The 21,136-nt window shown below is 32.2% G+C and overlaps 1 protein-coding gene across 7 annotated transcripts in view; it reads left to right on the forward strand.

The window, feature by feature from the left end:
- LOC109617652 (serine/threonine-protein phosphatase 6 regulatory ankyrin repeat subunit B-like) overlaps positions 1 to 21,136 on the forward strand; it is a 343,082-nt gene that overhangs the window by 105,184 nt on the left and 216,762 nt on the right. For 2 of the 7 annotated variants that reach the window (XM_066069375.1, XM_066069381.1), the window contains exon 1: positions 1,574 to 1,901. The exons of 4 other annotated variants lie outside the window; for them this stretch is intronic. In XM_066069375.1, the coding sequence (XP_065925447.1) occupies positions 1,767 to 1,901 (135 nt within the window). In that variant the 5' untranslated portion in view covers positions 1,574 to 1,766. Of the gene's footprint in view, positions 1 to 1,572; positions 1,902 to 21,136 lie in introns of those variants that run through there. One more of the 7 variants, XM_066069374.1, reaches the window with a different exon arrangement.

Genomic DNA, 21,136 nt, shown 5'->3' on the forward strand with positions numbered 1-21,136 from the left:
AAAATGACAATATTTTCATTTGCTTGTAACAATTGTCGGAACAAGCCCATTGTAATGACGTCATAAATTAACTGCTATTAGAAAATGATAACTGACAGTTACATGTATCAAAATTTATGTTATATACATCCTCTGTATAATGTTTGATTAAGATTTGATTTTGATACCATACTAATTAAAAATGTGGGGCAAATATTTGACCATATCAATGTCGTCCTTTAAATATGTATAATTATCTTCGACAGTTTTCATAATTTTGATTGATGAAAACGTCCATTAGTTTATACTGTGGTTTTATTAATATTCAAGGCTATCAATTTTCGTGGATAAAGTGAAAATCACAGTTTCAAGGATACATAAGTTCGAGGTCAATGACCCTATCAATACAAAATCTTAATAGAAATTGCACTTCAATGAACATTAAATTTCTTGGATCAACTTAACAACGAAATCCACGAATTTTGGTATTCAACGAATATTGATGAAACCACAGTAATTGTGTTTCGTATTAGGTTTACTGTAATGATTTAACTATAGTTTATTAAATTCTGACGATCAAGTTTATAATGCCCAACAACATATGTGTACTTAAAGGACGACAACAGCCATACATATCTTGTACATGTACTCAGTATAACCCGAATTCTTTAATGAAGTACTTGGTCGATTACTTACATAGCATCAATTTACCAATGTTTCGATGTTAATATAAGTACATGTATATTTTACTTATAAGGATAGGGCCCGCCTTATCAGGGGTCAGCCTTCAAACGTTAATCAATCTATAAAACCTGAGTTATTTGATATTTTAGATTAGAAATTCGGTCACATACTAGTATATCTTTTTGTTCATTGTATGAAACCAAGGGAATAATTGTGAATAAGCCTTCACTTATTTTGTCGTGTTGCGTGTAATTCAATTAGTTCATACATAATTTTCTCAGGCCCTTAATGCATAGGCTGAACTTGATGATTATAAACTGTTGTAACTATTGCTATTATAATTTTGTTCTTGCTTTTTGAGATGATAGTTCTCTTAGAAGGGATATTTTCTTGCATTATTCATTTTTTTCCCTTTGACTGCTGAACGTGTGCAAAAAGTGGACCCCTGATGAGGCCGGCCTTGTAAGTTTTAATGACGTGTTCCATTAATACTACAGAAACTAAGTTTCAAGGTAGCTATATTTATTTGAATTCCGAGAATCGGTGTTGGAATACCCAACAAAATGTCCTTTGAAAGGACCTTTAAATTTTACCGTTCTTTACTGGTGTTGACACAAAGCCGAGGTATTTAAAAAGTCTTCTGAACAAAACTTACGCATCAAGTAACGATAAGATGTAGCAGCATTTAATCTATAAAATCGATCAATGAATTTGAAAATAAACACTATATTGTGCACTGTTATGGTAACTGCAATAATAAATGATGTTTTTAAATCCTTCACAAAACTATTTTCTTCAGAAAACATTTTGATTCCTTTCTAAATACCTATTTTCATAATTTAACATCAAATATTGGTAATGAAGTTTAAAATTTCAGATGGCAGAATGGTATATTTTAGAAAAGAGCATAATCTCTTTCATGTTTGTAGATTTAAATAAAACAAATCTTGCTCTCAAACAAAATATACACCATGCGACCAATCCCTCGTGTTATATAATCAGGAGATCTTAATTGTACGTTCACAAACCATCCGGGTGTACCGACTGCGACATTGTCCAGATTTGGTTTAAGTTTAGGATACGCATATCGTACAGGACATTCAATGCAGTTAAGTGTCTACAGAGTGTTAAGAAAGAACTGTTACTTTGGTGATGAAAAAAACATGAAACTTCTAACAAGATCCTGTCTTGCTTTACTCGGAACATTCCTGTCTGTTTGTATTCTCCATTACGAGTGTGTAAGTAAAACATTTTGTCAACTAACATCTATCAATTAACGATTGCACACCATGAACATATTTCTGGTTTTGCACATGTATTATACTGCCTGGTATAAATAAGACATAGTGTTCTTTTTTTAATACAATAAACATTTGTTGGTATATATTCCTGAATAACATTAGTAAAACTACGTTCGGTTGGTGTATTCAAAATGTGTAAAAATGCTAAAAAGTAGTCAGTGCGGTTCAATAACCACAATATGTCAACCTTTAAACATAGCATTGCAATTGAATAAACATTTATTTGAATTTTCAATTTTATAAGGAATCATTCTAATCGCTACCCATGCGTTACAAGTTCACATGTAACATAACTGCTATCGACTTCAGACTGCAGGAGATTCCTATGGTGATTTTTTATAAAACATTGACACCCCTAGATATATTTGTTTTTTTTAATAAATCCAGTGAATGCATGGTTCATGTTTAATTGAAATATGCAAAATACTAGTCAAGAGCTTCAAAAATATGAAGTTACTTATGCTTTTAATGAACTTAAAACGACACTGATAACGACATTAGTAAACAATTTCGTTATTCACCTACTCACGGTTGAAATATTTATTTTGATTCGAACATGAAAACATAGGAAAATCGTAACAATTGTCTTCTTACCCTTCGTGATGTTTTAATTATACAACAACTCCAGACTTATATGAAACGTCATGATCAGGCGCCATTAAAAAAAACCCAAAAACTAATAGATACCCATTTCAAATGGTTTAATACGTTAGTCTTTCTCGAAAAAATCCTACCTACAATTGTTATAAAAAAAACGGTATATACATTTGATTCATGTCTGTTATATTATACACAATTGTCTGAACCTTTACCATAAATGTTTTAAACTTTAAAATTTGACTTTCAACAAATTTTAAAGTCCATTTTCAACCAATTTGAACACACGAGGTTTAAACTTGAATAAGTATTATTATATAATGCCCCACAATACTACGAATATATCAAAAAGGCAAGTAATATACATGGTATTGACATGTTCTCTTTTTTGTGTACCCCGGTAAATAATTTCAAACGTTTACAATAGTTTCAAAATATTAATAATAATTTCAAAAGTTTACAATAGCGGTAAAAGTGGCGTGTTAAAGCAGAAAACTTCATTATGTTGATCTTATTCTCATGTTGAGACAATTATTAAAACGCAATAAATATGCTCTCCACTCGATACGTTTACTTGATCGATGATCACCTAGTAAATAGTTTAGGTTACAGATCATATTTTGAAATTGGGTTCGATTACGAACTTTTTGTAAGCTTGTATGTTTTGATATTTTATAGACATGTATTTGACAATTTATATTGTTGATCTATTGATGTGAATTTGGATAATCGATGTGGGAATTCCCAACAAAATTCCCCTTGGCAAAACCTTTTATTCATACATGTTTGGGATCTGGACAAAAAAGCAGAGATATTTAACATGTTTCCTTTAAAAAGATTCGTGATAAACACAAAACCTTTTGTTTTAACTGTAGATAATTGGTAGTAGCATGTCATACATTGAGACTCCTTTTGTCTATTCAAAAAACTTTAGGTTGGATTTTTTCAGTTACGATTCGTAATGTACATGGCCATGTCCTTGAAATAAAACAAACAAACAGCCCCCTGCAGTTGGAAAAAATGTGAACAATGATATATTCATTGTATTTTGTTAACGTTAATCCTAAACTTTTATTTCTAGATTGATTAAAAATAGTCTTAAAGGTGGATTATGCTCAATTACTAATAAAAACCTACAATAAATTTTTTAGATGCTTTTGATTTTTTAAAAGTACAATTCCTAAGAAATTGATTAAAAACAAGAAAAGTGTAACAGTTTCAGTTAGGATAACCTGTAAACATGGGCCAAAACTGAAGCATAGAAATTCTACAAGAAATTGCAATTTGGCCAGAAATTCCCTATAATCAGATGACAGACATTTTCAGTTTTGTTTACTTGAAAATATCTCAGACTTTATTTTTAGACAAAACCACGAAATAACTCTTTTGATATGTTATGACCAAGTACAATTGGAGCATCATTTTTTTTTTAAATTTATGGTTTCACATGAAGGCATTAAAAGTAAGATTTTGTCTGCAAAAAAAAGTTGGTTATATACCCATCCCCTATTTAAGTTGAAGCATTTTTTGGAATCAAAATAAGCTATATTTCCAGTAAAACAATCTTTTATTCACCCGAATTTTAAAATTGGTGTTATCTTCATTAGCAATTGTAATTTTGTAAAAAAATAATCAAAGAAGTAAACAAGTGGACATATAGTAGACATACAACCAATTGAACTTCAAAATAGTTATAAAACAGTGTTAATAAACCATCGTATGGGTGCGGTTCTCACCTTGGTGTGAATTACATGGAATGACATAAGGTATTTTTGCGACAACTTTGACCTAACTATCAGCACAAAGAAGACCGAAGTAATGCATCAGTTAGGCAAACATCAGAAGGCAAACCGTATATTGAGCCAGACATCACCATCAACAACCAACGGCTAAAGGTAGTGGACACGTGCCCGTGGTGCCCCAAAATAGTTAGTAAAGGACAACCTAAATGTCTTCTTCAAGGCATTCAGTATCAACCCTGATTCATGGGAAGTTGCAGCACAAGCCAGGTGTGGGTGGGGGGCCGCAGTCCAAATGGGCGCCTAGAGCTGTGAAGCCAACAGGCCGCCTGCAGCAGAACAAGCAGGCAGGCCAGGAAAGACAGCACCAAGGGCGCGGCAGCTGCCACTATCCCCTGCCCTCATTGTCTGAGACTATTCTGTGCGAGGATCGGCCTGACCAGTCACCTCCGCACCCACCATTCAGGTCAACCCTCTCCCCCGCGAAGATGAGACAGTGGTCATTGTCGCCACTGACAGACGACCAACATATGTTATAATTCATCAAAGTTTTTAAAATGATGTAATAATTATGAATTAAAAATTCATTTCATATTTTTCTCTGAAAACAAAGCAGATGCATATATTTCGATTGTTTGAGCTGCTCAAAAAATGAAAGCAATGCAATGGAATGAAAAAAAAAATGCAACACAGAATTGATATATATCTGATCAATAAGTTTTAACTAGTATATATGCGAAATAGATCAGAGCATATATTGATAGTTTATAGATAATACACGCATGATATATTTCTTCTGAACTGCATTGCTATGTAAGAAATAAAAACGCATCAATACATGGTTGCATTACAATACTGTCGTGTCTATTGATATAGGAAGCTGCACATTACTTTATCTGATCCGATGAAAAACATTTGTTTTATAAAAAGTCTCTTAATGACAAAATCATTCCATGTAGATAGAGAACACATAGACCAGACTAGACATAAACAGAACAAATTTTAGCAATGGGTGGTAAAAATATATCAACAGTAGAATTTACTACATCAGGAACCTTTTTTTTTTTTTTGGGGGGGGGGGGTGTTGTGTTACATCATACAGTACATGCATGTACTGGAACTAATAACTAGTTCAGGAAAAATGAAAATCAAGGTCAGTTTATACACTTATGATACACTTATGACATAATGGGCTTTAATTATCACTTATACAAGTATCTCTAAAATGTTCAACTACGGAATGTAAAATCTTTAATGAATTTTTACTCTTGCTCCACTTCCACACATTTTTTTTTGACAAAACTTATTGCATGCCCTCTTTCTCTTTCCCACGAAATGCTAGCTTTACAGCTGCATAGTTCAAGGCTTTGGTAGATATTATTCTATCCATACACTCCGTGTTTTTTTTTTTCATTGACATAATAAATGTTCATGTGACATAGTTGCACTTAACAGAAAGGATGATGTCTTCTAACTATTCTGTAAATCAAAATTGACTGACCATACAAGTCTTTAAAGGAATGTGACATCTTGTAAATCATCATGAGCAGCTTAGTCACAATGAAACTAAACTCTGTTTGGTTATACAATGGCAACCCTTGGAATTGTGACACCAACAAAAGCTCCGTATCAATAAATCCTGCAACATGATTTTAAAAGGCAACCATCCTTCCAACTGTTTCCATGGTGTTGGCTAAGACATGACAGTCATAAGATTTCATGCCTGGTAAAGATGGCACAATTTCCTTGTCAATGAAGTACTCTAAAGCACAGGATAAATGGTGGACTGAACCGGTTTTCTTCTTTGGAACATTTTACAATCTTTCAATGTTACATCTGTCACTTCAGATGCAGAGGAAGAAATTTTGTTTCGACAAATGATCTTCTCCTCATACTGCAGCTATTTGGGTAACGAGGGAATGCTTTTTAATTTAAGCATATTTTATTGAGTAATCAAATGGATTAGGCAACATGCAAAGCCCATATAAACCCTCTCCAAAAATGAGGGAATTACGGCCTGTTTAACAAAAATTAATATATAATAAGGAAAGTTCTTGCTCATCTTCTAGTTTTTCACTTAGGACTAGATATGCACAGAAGAAAAAAAACATTTTAAAGGTTACATGTCTATGCCACCGTGTAACAAATTCATCATCAATATGTCATGTTTAATATTAATTCAGACCTTTATTGTATTAGTGCTGCAAAAAGTATAGTGCATACATGAAAGGCTTACATTTCTTGCATTATGTAGTATATTTTTACTATACATATACAAACATAGTTCTAAATGTAAGTAGACAAACAGTCAATTATAATTCAAATGTAAGCTTCTCAGAAAAATATTGACCAAAATGTTGACCAGTGAATTTTTTAAACTTTTGGCTGGCTGGAATATATTGAGAGTATCATCTCCAAAAACGATAATTAAAAGCAATACTGATTTGTAGATAAGCTGTCCCCCTTTCTTATTTCTTTGACTGAATTTGACTTGACACTAAACAAAATGATAAAACTGAAGAATAACTTTCCTGTTATGATCTTATGTTTAGTAGCAAGATTTGTTCCATTGTAGCCATGCCAAAACAAAAAAATAAATAAAAGTTTTTACTATGAAATCTTGTTTCTCATAAAATTGCTGTAACCACATGGGCCGCCATATACACATATATCGCCTGCTTTTGCATTGATGATGATTTGATCTATAAGATCATACAAATGCATATGCGATAATTCACTCTCAAAATAGTATGACATGAGCATAGTGTACATTTTTTTTAGCATAAACAATGTCATTTTGAATGTACTAATTCTAAAGGCATTAAGAGCTTACGTTCTGTCTGTAAAGCATCTCAATTTCCACAAATGGAATTTCCACAGATTCACTCGTTAATTGCAGAGTTTCTTAACTTTTTGTGCAAATCTAACATAAAAAAAGCATAATGAATCGTTTGCCATAAAATTGATGAGATACATTAAAAAAAAATTATTCGATTTTCGACCGAGTTCATTACCAAATCCACAATAACTTTCTAACATAAAACAATTTCTGAATGCCTATCGAAACCTTAATTATTGAAGTGAAATTAATTATGCTGAATTAAGTAAAAAGACTGAAATAAACAAAAATCCGAGATTTCTCTGTATCTTGGTTAAATTGAACTATTGTACTCCTTACATCTATTTTAAATAATTTATTATAATATCATGATATCTCAATGCTTAATCCTCAGTAATGTATCCCCGTGAACCGCTATGTACCCTCTGCATTTCTTCACGCTTTTTTAGATTGCAGTAAAAAGAACTTTAAAAAACACGGACATATTGAAATGCGCTGCTGTAGTATTGACCTAAAATTTACCACTGATCCCTGTATTTTAAATACTTCATTGTATATCAGCTTTTCATTGTATTTTCATGAGAAATTGTTTTCATAAATTCACCATGTCTACCAAATAATATTTAATTGAGTTCTATATATTGTTTCATTTGGAAGACTTACCTTGTCTTTCTTCCTGTACAGTGAATGATGTTAATAAAATCACAATCTGACTGATTTAATTTAGTTAAATCCTGCCCCCTCCCCAATATATATATATATATATATATATATATATATATATATATATATATATATATATATATATATATATATATATATATATATATATATATATATATATATATATATATATATATATATATATATATATATATATATATATATATATATATATATATATATATATATATATACATATATATATATATATATATATTTCAGATAAATCAGATAAATCAGAAAAAAAATCAGATAAATCAAACGGAATGCGACAGTACAAATTAAATAAATTGTTTACTGTTAGCGCTTTCAGCCATGTCGGCTCTTCAGTCAGTTATTTCCTAATATCTTACTGTCTGAAGAGTCGAAATAAACTTTTTGCTGTACCAAGGCTTTATCTATCTATCGATCCATCTCTCTCTCTCTCTCATGCGCTATCATCCATAACAACTAAAAAATAGTGTCGGTTTCAGTTCTGAGTGTTAGCAAATAACTTATTCCAACTTTTTGACAAAAGTTATGTACGTATGTTTATGGTTTATTGTTGCTTGAACATATTTTATTTCATAAACATATACAAATGGTTCGAACACAAGTTCTAACAACTTATGAGGTTCTTACCAAGTATACAATTTACAATGTTAACTGTGTAGTAATTTGGAATGGAAAATACATAGAAATGGATATTACTAAAATGGTTTAATTATTGAACAAACGTACATGTATTTACAAACAGTTCTGTTTGAATTTGATCTAGGCAGTAAGACTGACACTATTAGAATCTACCACCTTTTTTTTTTTTATAAATCTTTGAACAGCTAAAAACTACGTTGGTCTAAATTGACAGTCAGAGATTCATCACCCCACAAAAATAATTGACAATTACATGTAATAATGATAATTTGATTTAGATTTAAATTTAAAAGGTTTGAAAACAGTTCATTTTGTGCATTGGTATATTTCTTACATCCAAAAAAAAAACCAAATGATCAGGTAACCTACATTGACAATTATGGCTTTCAATAATATTTCTTCTGAAAAGGTTCGAAATACTTTTGTCTAAGTTTTGTGTGACTGATGTTTAATTTGATTTAATTGAATACTGCTTTTGAAACTTGTAAACGAGGAATTATTTTTGTTAATGAAACTTAAAGTACTCCTATGTTTGATCTTGTCAGGAACAAACGATTTCTTGAATATATCTAGATTTCATTTTGGAATAATATAGCCTTCTCGATCAAGCGTGTATTGTAATTCGATTCTTAAGTCCTAAAAGAATGAAATATATAGGTCCTGTATAATACTGTTGATAATCAATTCCCTTTTCTAAAAGGACTATTTTATAGTCATCTCACCTGTTAAGCATTGCAGTTATCAAACAGATCCTAAGCAATTGTTTTATATAAAGAATATCAAACTACATCAAACTCTAAACCCCTTGTGAGGCCCAAGAATCGTCCAGGGGCCATAGTCTAAACAATTTGAAAGAATCAGTAATATGTCTAAATTCTTGCATATAAGTGAAAAGCAGATATCATAACATTTCATTTTTTGTGAATAATTAAAATATTATCCTTTGTAAAATTGGAATCCCAATGTGGCCCACCCTACTTTTGAAGATTTTGATTTGAAAAGAATTTAATCTACATTATCTGAGGTTGTTTTCAGTAAATTTACAGCAAATAGTCTTTAGAAAAAGATATTTAATTTGTTTTCAATTTATATTCCTATGTAAAGTTTTGCACCCCCCCCCCCCGCATGATTTGAACAAACATGAATCTATTCTTTCTGAGAATGCTATTACACAAGTTTCAGCTTTCCTGGCTGATTGATTTCTGAGAAGTAGATTTAAAAAATGTTCACCATATATCCCATGGTAAAAGTTTGACCACCCCCATTGTGACTCCAACCTACATCCCAGTGTCATGATTTTCACAAATTTGTATCTAAACTACGTAAAGACGCTTCCACACAAGTTTCTGCTTTCCTGGCTGATTAGTTTCTAAGATAAAGATTTAAAAAGATTACACTATATTCATCTGTAAAGGTTCGATCCCCCTCATTGTGGCTTCAACCTCCCACGGAGTCATGGTTTTCACAAATTTGTATCTACACTACATAATGATGCTTCCACCCAAGTTCAGCTTTCCTGGCAGATTAGTTTCTGAGAAAAAAATAAATTGAAATTTGTACTCTATATATTCCAATGTAGATCTTCGACCCCCATTGTGGCCCCAACTTATCCCCGGGGACAATGATTTATACAAATTTGAATCTACACTCTCTGAGGTTGCTTCCACACAAGCCTCAGCTTTTCTGGCCAAATGGTTTTTGAGAAGAAAATTTTAAAAGATTAACACAATATATTCCTAAGTAGAAGTACGACCCCCCCCCCCCCCCAACCTACCCGTGGGGGTGATGATTTTCATAACGTTAAATTTACACGGCATGAGGAAGCTTCCATAAAAGTGTCCGGTTTCCTTACTGATTGGTTTCTGAGAATAATATTGTTATATATTTACTCTATATATTCTATGTGAAATTTGACCCCCCCCCCTCCCACCCCCCCCCCCCCCCCCCCCCAATTGTGGCCTCATCTTACCTTTGGGGACAATTATGTCATTATTTGAAATATGGTGGTCAAGATGCGTTTCTGTAAAACACGCAATATCGAAATCACTAACTATGGGAATCTATCTCGTTTCTCATACTTCTAACGTTTAAATGAATAATTTCAACTATTCTTTTTTTTCATGTAGGACCGGGATTTATTTCAATATCACCTAAGAACTAAAGCAAACAAGTACATGAAAACAATAGACCCATGGGTCACATCACTCACCTGAAAAACTGCCATAATAAATCAGCTTTATGGAGTCATATGCAAACTGTCTTGGACAATGTAGTATAATAGATCCTGTATAAAAAGATTTTCAAATTATTTCCTCTGGATATTCTAATGCTTATCATTAAGCCCCTTTTGTAACAGGTTGATTTTATAGCCATATTTTATATTGAGCATTGCAATTCCCAAAAGGATCTTAAGCAACGTTTTACATATGGGATATAAACCTACACCAACCTTTGTGAGGCCGTAGAATTCGCCAAAGCCTAAATAATTTTCAAGAATCAATAATATTTCAAAATGCTTGCATATACATGTAAGTAAAACCCAATATCAAAACATTTGAGCTTTTATGAATAATTAAAAATGTTTTATTTGTAAAATTGGACCTATCCCCCAATGTTGCCCCACCTTACCTCTAAAGATTATGATTTTGACCAATTTGAACCTACACTATCTGAGGTTACTTTTACTAAAGTTACAACTTTTCAAGGCATATTATTTTTTGGAAGAAAATGTTTAAAGATTTTTCACCATTAATTCTTATGTTAAAATTCAACAAACCACTGTGGCCCCATCCCATCCCTGAAAATCATGATTTTAACAATCCTGAATTTACAATATCTGAGGATGGTTCCACACAAGTTTCAACTTTTCCGGCCGATTGGTTTAAAAAAAAAGAATTTTAAGATTTTTCTCTTAATCTCCCTTTGGAAAAATTGACCACTCCCCCCTTTATTGTGGCTTCATTCTATCCCCGGGGACCATGATCTAAACAAAAATAAATCTACCCTTCCTGAGGATGCTTTTACATAACTTTTCTGACTGCTTGGTATTTGAGAAGAAGATTTTCTCTTTATATTCCTATGTAAAAATTTGATCCCCCAATTGTGGCCCCACCCTACCCCCGGTGATCATGATTAGAACAAACTTGAATCTACCCTACCTGAAAATGCGTCAACACAAGTTTTTTTCTGGCCGATTGCACTACTGATTACAAAATCAACTGACACTCCCCAAATTTGACTGACATTGTCTGACATCCACTGTACATTGACTGTACCTTACTGTACATTTTACTGACTTCCACTGTACCCCATTGTACATTTCTACTGAACAGCACTGTACCCCACTGTCCGTCACTTTACAGTCCTACTGACTTCCACTGTACCCTACTGTACGCCATTTTACAGGGAACTGACAAGCACTGTACCCCAATGTACGCCACTGCAAAGGGCACTGACCAACACTGTACGCCATTGTACAAGGCACTGGCCAGCACTGTACACCATTGTACAAGGCACTGACCAGCACTGTACCCTACTCTACGCCACTGTACAGACCATTAACCAGGACTGCACCCCCACTGCACGCCACTGTACCATTAATTTGGGAAAAAATCAGACTTTAAATCTTCAGTTTATTATTTTTTTTTTTATTTTAATTTATATATTGTTTATATCATTAACACTGTGTATAGGGAATACTTGTCAGAAGAATGCAACATGTCGTTAAATTTGTTAAATATGTTTTATTTATTAACGTCTATTGTTATACCCGCACTTTCCAAAGAAAGTTTGGGTATATTCTTGTTACCCTCTTCCGTCCCTCCGTCCGTCTGTAACATTTTACTTTCTCAAACTGCTCTTACATCTCATGAATCTAAACTCTTGCAACTTGATCTGGGGTGTCATGTTGTTTTGTAAAAAGGATTCAAAATTGCTCTGGTAGTCCTGGGGGTCAAATAATTGGTAAAAAATGACGGTTTTTTCACAAAAAACCTTCTTCCTCGAACTACACCTACATTTTCAACAATAGACTAGTCATCTCTTGGAATATGTTTTTGGGTGTCCTATAGATGGGCAATTAGGTTTCAAAAATTTCAAATTTGTCCTGGGGGTCATTTGATCGATGAAAAATGACTTTTTTTTTCTTTTTTTTTTTTTTTTTTTTTACAAAAAATCTGTAGTAGCCAATTGATCTTTTATAACATGATTGGGTGAAAAAATGACAATAACAAACTGTCAACCATCTCAAAAATCCACAAAACAAAATACAAATTCAAAGCAGAGCAACACGGACCTTTAAAAAGATAGAGGTAGGATCAGGTGCCATGGAGGAGTGAGCATCCTCTACTGACTGGTCACATCCGTCGTGTGCTCTTTGTCGTAATCGGGGAAAATGGAAAAGTCTGTAGATAATGTTAGGTTACCATCAATGTTCATTTCCAGTAAAATATCGGTGTGTCACTTTGAAGTGTGATTAGGTCTCAGAATTATTTTTACCACGGGGATCGGTGGGCAACAAAAAAATAACGTTTTTTTGCAAAAAAATGTCTGATTCCCAGAACTGTTCTTAAAACTTTTGGAGAAGCTACGTCATCTCTTGGAATATGATTGAGCTGTTCTATAGAAGTGCAATAAGGTTTTAAAACTTTAAATTTCATCCAGGGAGTCAAATAGTAGCAGAAAACTGACGTTTATCGCTATTAAAAAAAAATAGATCCCAGAACTCCTCTTATGATTTATTAAATAGACACATCATATCTTGGGATATATTATGGGTTGTCCTATAAATGTGCAAAAAGGTTTTAAAAGTTTAGATTTCAAACAAGAGTCAAATAATTGTTAATAATAACAAAGACGTTTATCACTATTAAAAAAATAGATCCGTGAACTCCTATAAAAGACTTTAATGAATAGACACATCATATCTTGAGATATAATGGGGACTGTCCTATAGATGTGAAATGTGTGGATCTAGAGATGGGGTCGGGAGAGGGGTGTCCAGATCTCCCTCCAAAAATTAAACTTCTATTTTCTTTAAATTACAGTATAAAATTGCCAAATATGCCCCATCCCCCCGAAAACTACAAAACACTGCCCCCCCCCCTCCCCGGAAAAACTTTCCGGATCCGCGCACTTCAAACATTTCAATGCCATTTATTTTTGCTTAGAATAAAAAAAAAGACTTAAATTTAACTTTTCTTAATTGTCGAATGATGTATAAAAATCAAAATATGATTTGTGATCTAAAAAGTTTTATGAACTGGCAAACAATATTTTTCTCTAAAAAACCACATTTCAATTTACATAATTGACAAAAGATCTATTGAGATATTATCAGAAGTTTGTTTTTTCTACCTGGGGATCAATTGCTAATATTCAAGTTAAAATTAATTAGATAAATAATTAAAATTAGATGTTTATTCTCCACAGCCACCCCCCACCTCCTCCCAAACAAACCTGGTTCTAAAGATTCAGACAGAGGATGAATCTCTGTCATTAAGTTAACTGAAATGTGACTGAATGGCATAGCTATGTCATTCAGTCACCTTTCCAGACCATTCAGTTAACACTCAGTCCACTGAATGGCAGAGGTTTATCCTGTGAGAGTCTTCTTAGATATGTACGGTAGCAAATTATAAATCATTTCTTGATTGGTATTTTTCTCCCGATGCACATTAAGGTTTTGGAAATTGCTATTTAATTTTTGAAATAAAGAAAATATGATATGTATTCGGGGGAATAGTAAGAGTTCTAAACAAATCAGGTTCATCATTCGGCTAGGACCGGAATTACCCACATAGGTCAAACACTACATATGAATTAGATATAATTCTTTCTTATTTCTAGATCTAGAAAGCCAGGGTGTCTCCAAGGGGGCATAACCTATATACCATTTGATGTGCAATTAAACAAAGAGCACGAATAAATATGGTTTAGGGATAGGGATCTTAAAATTTATCAAAATATATCATTATTGCTTATTTCAGAGAGAGGGAATTAAAGACAACACCTGAGGTCATGTAATTAACACCATTTGATGCATCATAATGACATTAGAAACAAGAATTATGATATGTGGTTAAGTGGTCGGGATTTCAACAGTTTTCAAGATATTTCACAGGGCGAAAAACCATCTTTAAGCAAGTCCTTAAAGGTGGCTTAAAGGTGACTTAAAGGAGCTTAAAGGCTATACAACCTTTAAGCCGCCTTTAAGTCACCTTTAAGCATGTGCTTATAGGTCCTTAATGTCCAAACGTCTTTAAGCTACCTTTAAGCCACCTTTAAGCCACCTTTAAGCATCTTTAAGTGGCATTTACGCTCTCTTTACACTGCCTTTACAATGTCTTTAAGTGGCCTTTAAGTCAATATTGATCAAGCTGAACAATAAAAACATATATTAAATGCAAAAGCTCTTTTATAGAGATGGGAGGGGGTCATCCGAGTGATGATATAATTTACAAGGAAGTGGGGGGGGGGGTGTTTTAGGCAGTTTTAATCGTCGCTCCATTAAACACAGATCGCTATCATCAGCACCGCTCCGATGGACACAGATTGCCGTTATAAAATTCTTTATAATTTTTTGGGGGTTTCAAAATTATTGTAGGGATGAGCGCAGTCTCTGTATCTTAATATGTGCATAAAACTAATTAAAGTATGTTTATTCCTATTATAAATTAATCGGTGAAAAAAATATCTCTCTCTCTCTCTCTCACTCTCTCTCTCTCTCTCTCTCTCTCTCTCTCTCTCTCTCTCTCTCTCTCTCTCTTTCTCTCTCTCTCTCAGTTCATCTGGTTATTAAACAAAATAAAGATAATGAACCAAAAAATGCATGATTTAATTTGATAATCGGTTTAAGGTTTGTATTTTTTTTTCAATTTTCATTATTTCTAACTCTAGATCTGCTGGATACATGTTAAAGATAAAAAGACTCTCAACTGCCTTTGTTATATCGGGCAGGATATTACTGCTTTGTTTGTCAAGACATAGTTTTGTTCGTTTGTGTATATCTAATTAGAGTCTATTGTTTGTCCAACTTAAGAAAACCCCTGGAACTAACACAGAATATACAAGATATACACAACAGTTGTGTCGTGTGCCCAGGTGCATGTTTGTGTATATCTAATTAAAGTCTATTGTTTGTCCAACTTACGAAAACCCCTGGAACTAACACAGAATATACAAGATATACACAACAGGTGTGTCTTGTGCCCAGCTGCACGTCAGGGTTTCTAAAGGCGTTGAATCTTAGTATGTACGAGTATACGATAAGTCTAGTGAATAAAAGTTAATTTACATTTGTAATTCATTTTCAAAGTATTATTTCCTACCTCTTGGTTTCAAAGATGTTACGTCTACAAATTAACGATACATGTATGTTAGAGTAAAATCTTGAGGCTAATTAATTAATGTACCGGTGATCATAAATAGGGGTTGATTATTTAAAGCTATACACGCTATAATTTGCGTCAATTTTGAATGACAGTGAAAACGCATGTGTTTGTCTACTTATAAAAGTTATCCTTAATCTGTAAATTACAAGGGTGAATTCCATCTCGTTACAAAGATATAGATTTTTAATTGTTTCTTTTCCTGCCAGAAAAATATACCTTTTCATGAATATTGATGAAGGAAGAGCAAACCGACCTGATTGCGCATGTCCGCGGAGAACTAGATGGTCGTTATTGTTTGCCTAATTAAATATCCAACTTGATTTTTAATATGCTTAACAGTTGTGAAATTGAAATACATACATGTATAATGAGTAAAATACGCTTGTCATTCACGATACCCTTACTTCTGCATTAACACTTATAGGATCTATAAATAGCACATAGGGGAAAAACACAGGTCTACGTCATTTTTTTAAAGGAAGTATTCATATCTACTCACAGGCTTGTATTTTTTTCTTTTGTTTGTAGTCGTATATCGGACAAATTTATGCTTTACTGAAAATATCCTTTCCTTTGTGAAACTATCACAATTATGAAGATGTTGACCCTTCACCAGTTTTGGTATGATAGGCTAAATTTAGCTGTCGATATCACGTGATAGATTGATATTCACGAGGAGGCATTACCTTCCTGGCAGGAAAATAAATATTTTTTATTGTTTAATATTTGATATATTTGTTACGTGATCGAATTGAGCATTATAATTAACAGAATAAAGGTAACTTTTATTAGTAATCAAACACATACATTTTCCCCTTTATTCAAAATTGACGCAAATTATAGCGTGTATAGCTTTAAATATATGCATAAGGGTAAATATGTCAAATATACCCGGCCTGGCACATCATACAATTGTATGTACAAGTCATTTGCAATTGCCACATGCAGTAAATACGTCACCGGTAATTGGTAATTTTGTTTGTTATAGAATTGATAGTTTAAAAATCATGTACATACAATTACATGTAAATATTTAAACATATTGGAACGGCGCCGCGATCATGAAAACCGGGAAATTGCGGGAAATTGAACACATACCCTAATAGTATCAATGCATTTAATAAAAGAAATGATTTCATTTTCTTTCTTACATTTTTATAGCTATTAATTAGATGAATTACGTATATCTACTCGGTTTAAATTTATTAACTAAGAAAGCCTACTATAGTGAACCTAACGGTTTCCATTTAGGTATAATATATTTTTGTTCACTGAAGACCAAGTTCCGTATTTCATTCTAAACACATGCATGCGTGTAATTTATAAATTAGATATAATTGATTGTTACAAACTGAATGGTTTGTCAAAATCTTTTCAAGTAAACACATTCAATACAGTGATTCAATATCCACTGATATATAGGATATAAAAACGCTCATAAATATGTAAGTTTCCGTGGCGCAGAGGATGTGTGGTGATGCTAGTAAACTAAGGGTCCCGGGTTCAATTCTCACCGCGGCCGTTTTTTTTTTTTTGGTGTTTATTTTTCATTTTTCTTTCTAGAACAAAAACCGTTTTAATACCTTTTCTTTCATAAAGTTAATACATTTTGTTGGAAATTAAGCACAATGTTGAATTAAATTTTTTTTAATGGCTTAAAGGTGGCTTAAAGGTAGCTTAAATGTGGCTTAAAGGTGGCTTAAAGAAGTTTGGACATTAAGGACCTATAAGTTGTCCTTAAAGGTGGCTTAAAGGTGGCTTACAGATAGTCTTTAAGCTGCCTTTAAGCCATCTTTACGCTTTCTTTAAGCCACCTTTAAGCAATACATATAGCTTAAAGGTAGCTTAAAGGTGGCTTAAAGATCGTCTTTAAGCTACCTTTAAACACTTTAAGCTATCTTTAAGAAGGACTTAAAGATGGTCATTCATCCTGTGTTTGGTATTTTCCTGTTTCTTGGGGTCAGAACAATCCCATAGGTTCAAGTTCAAAAGTACATAATAAAAAGTACCGTAATAGAGTAAAATATTAATTGAACACTGTTCATTATCACAACATTTCATTAAAACTATATATTATTAACACCATACTTATTTTTATTTCAGCGACTGGTGGGGTGGGGAAGGGGGGGGGGGTAAGAAATTTATTATAAACGCATCTAAAATGATGAATATAAAGATTATCTCGTTTATTCATAAATATAATGTTTTTTTTTTAAATATATTTTAATTGGATTTAAAAATCCAAAGACCCCAAATACCCCTAAAAGGGAATTACATAATATCTTGAACGAGGTGTCAGACTGACAATTTACAAGGTTGAATATTGCGACATTGACACCTTTCGATCTACTGAAAGTATGTATACTATACACAGATATTGCCTCGCTGATTTTCTTGTGAAGTGAAATTTCAAAGACATTTTAAAGGCCAGACCAGTTATCTGCTCTCTATGAAAAGAAAATAGTTTGTTGAGCAGTATGGTGGATTATTTATTGTTTAAAAAATTGTCCCTCCTCCACATTCATGTTAAAATAATGTTTTAAAATTCAGCGAATTTAAAACTCTATATAAATTGTTATAGAGCGATTTTAAACCTTTAGTGTAACATTTATACTAATATTCATTAGACAATATTGAGTAAATCAAATTCATTGTAGAAAAAAAAACCCAACCCCCCCCCCAAAAAAAAAAAAAACAACAACAACAAAAAAACAAAAAACTAAACATTAAGTTCCTAGAACATTGATATTGAAATATATATAATATTTCCCCTTTTAATTGAATAAGTTGTTATACTTTGTATGCTAACTGGATTCTGATGTTAAAATCCATGCGCGGATCTGTGGATGAGATGTGGGATCAGAGGAAAATTCAGGTGTATAAAAATTAGACAGGACAACTATCCAAAATAGGTCTTATCTAGAAAACAATGATATCCCTGCCTTGTCCCTGGAAAAATTTACTTATTATTTATTTAATCATTTACGTGTATGAACTTAAAGAAATATAAGCCCATTTTCTCTCTTGTAAGCAATAGAAGAGAATCAAAACAAATCCATATTTTGTTCTCAAATATGCATTTTGAAGTAACTATTTAAATCATTATTTAAACATAGTAACTTATAAAAACATACATATAGGTACAGTGGATTACAGTGGTGTCACTTTTTTTCAGTGCCCTTCACAGTGATGTACAGTGAGGTACGGTGCTGTCCAGTGGTATACAATGGAGTACAGTGAATGTACTTACATGTATATTTACCACGAAAAAAAAATGAAAAAAAAATTGAAAGAAAAACTAGATTAAGTCCTATTTTGTTATATTCACCAATATCGCATTTAAAAACACAACAAAGCTAACCAGCTAAGTAGTAGTTACATTTTGTATCTAGTGTATGTTATCTTATCTAGTTAATATCCTGAATAATTTGAATTACAAAAGTAAGAAAAATCATATGTGATAAATTCCATGCAACACACGTTGTTACATGTATGTGTATTTGTGTCTAACAGTTAATTAGAACAATATGTGTAACACCTCATTACCATCTAAATGAAAATTTAAGACTTTACTTAGATAGGTATATTTTCTAAAAAAAAAATGACAACACGTTTAAAACTTGCAATCACTGATTCATTTTTTGCATCCAATGGAAAAAATAGCTCCCACAATGTTTTTGTTTTAATTCTAATAATTTTAAATGGCATTGTAAGTCCTCATGAAGAAAACATTTTCAGCCAATATCAAAATTTTTGATTTTATCACAGACAAACATGTCTTAGAATAAAATGCATTTTAATCTAGATCCGTAACATTAACGTAACAATATTCGTAACAATATAATTATGATACGAGAGATGTGTTCAAAATATATATTATCACATTATTGAAGACTTTGAATTATTGCAATCCAAATAATAAAGACGTATGGTTTTATTTTAAACCCTCATATCCTTTGAATAATTAATTAGAGGATAACTGACAATGTACACGATTTGAATCTGTGTAAAAGTGCAAAAAAAAAAAACCAAACAAACAAACAAAAACCAAAAATAAACACAACTGCGACATATTTTGATTATGATAAATTTTGCAATTTTCATACGTGATTCACGTATTGAAAGACTTAAGTTATATTTTCTATGAATGATGGATTTGAAGGCTTTAAATGTGTATTCCTGTCTATCAGTTGTTATTTGATCAATCCTGTTTGGATGAGTGTATTAGGTAACTGATTATAGTACATTAATTTCAAAACTGAGTTCAATAAAAATCTGTTTGTAAGAATGATTTGATAATATATATGTTTGAGAAATAAAATTGTATATATTTGACAATAATAACATTCCGCTACATAAAAAGGTCAGCAGTTTATAATTGCCTTTTAATTTCAAGTCAGGTGCTCTTGATTTTCTATTTCACTTCATTTATCAAAATTCCACGAATCGTGTTCAAAATGCTCCATAAAATTCATCTTGAGAGGACTTTTAAATTTGTAAAGTTTCTAACTTGTCCAAACTAAAAAATGAGATATTTGATAAGTCGTCTGTAACACAAGTTGCGCATCAAGGAAATACACAGGTGTGCTATTTAGCAAGACTTCTTTTTGTGGAAAAAAAAGAAAGAAATTTACATCATCAGAATTGAATGAATCCCTATATCACTGATCACATTTACATATATAAGTAGTAATACTTAACATTAACTATTAATGATTTTCATTTCTTTCAAAATCACTTAAATCCTTTGTATTACAGATTTGGTAACAGTTATTCATTATGTATATTATTTGCTAAACATTGATCATCTTAATATCCACCAATATTGCAGTGGATAATGAAATGACCATAACTATTCGGAAAATCCGAACTATTGTGTGCACAGTGTATTAAAACTCATTTGATAAAGTGACGACAGGAATGATACATTAAGAGAACAAACCAATGCATTCTGCTTAAAGATATTGGGGATGATGTTTAAATCTGCTTATTTTTCACATACTTCGACGTTTGGGATTTACGTACCGTTACTTTATTAAGTAGAACGGATAGTGTAAAGCTGACGATAATCAAACATACTGCCAAGTTAGAGGTAAAAAGGACGTTACTAATGTCTTTATCATTATCTAAAAATTATATACAAGAAGTGATTTAAAAAAGGACTTATTATTCCTTCAAAGCGTTTTTGTATTCATATATCATGGTAGAAAACGTTTAAAATCTACTTAATCAATGTGTTATGTACTGTTG

Source organism: Magallana gigas, chromosome 8 (assembly GCF_963853765.1).
Source record: "Magallana gigas chromosome 8, xbMagGiga1.1, whole genome shotgun sequence".
In the NCBI taxonomy this organism is placed as follows: domain Eukaryota; kingdom Metazoa; phylum Mollusca; class Bivalvia; order Ostreida; family Ostreidae; genus Magallana; species Magallana gigas.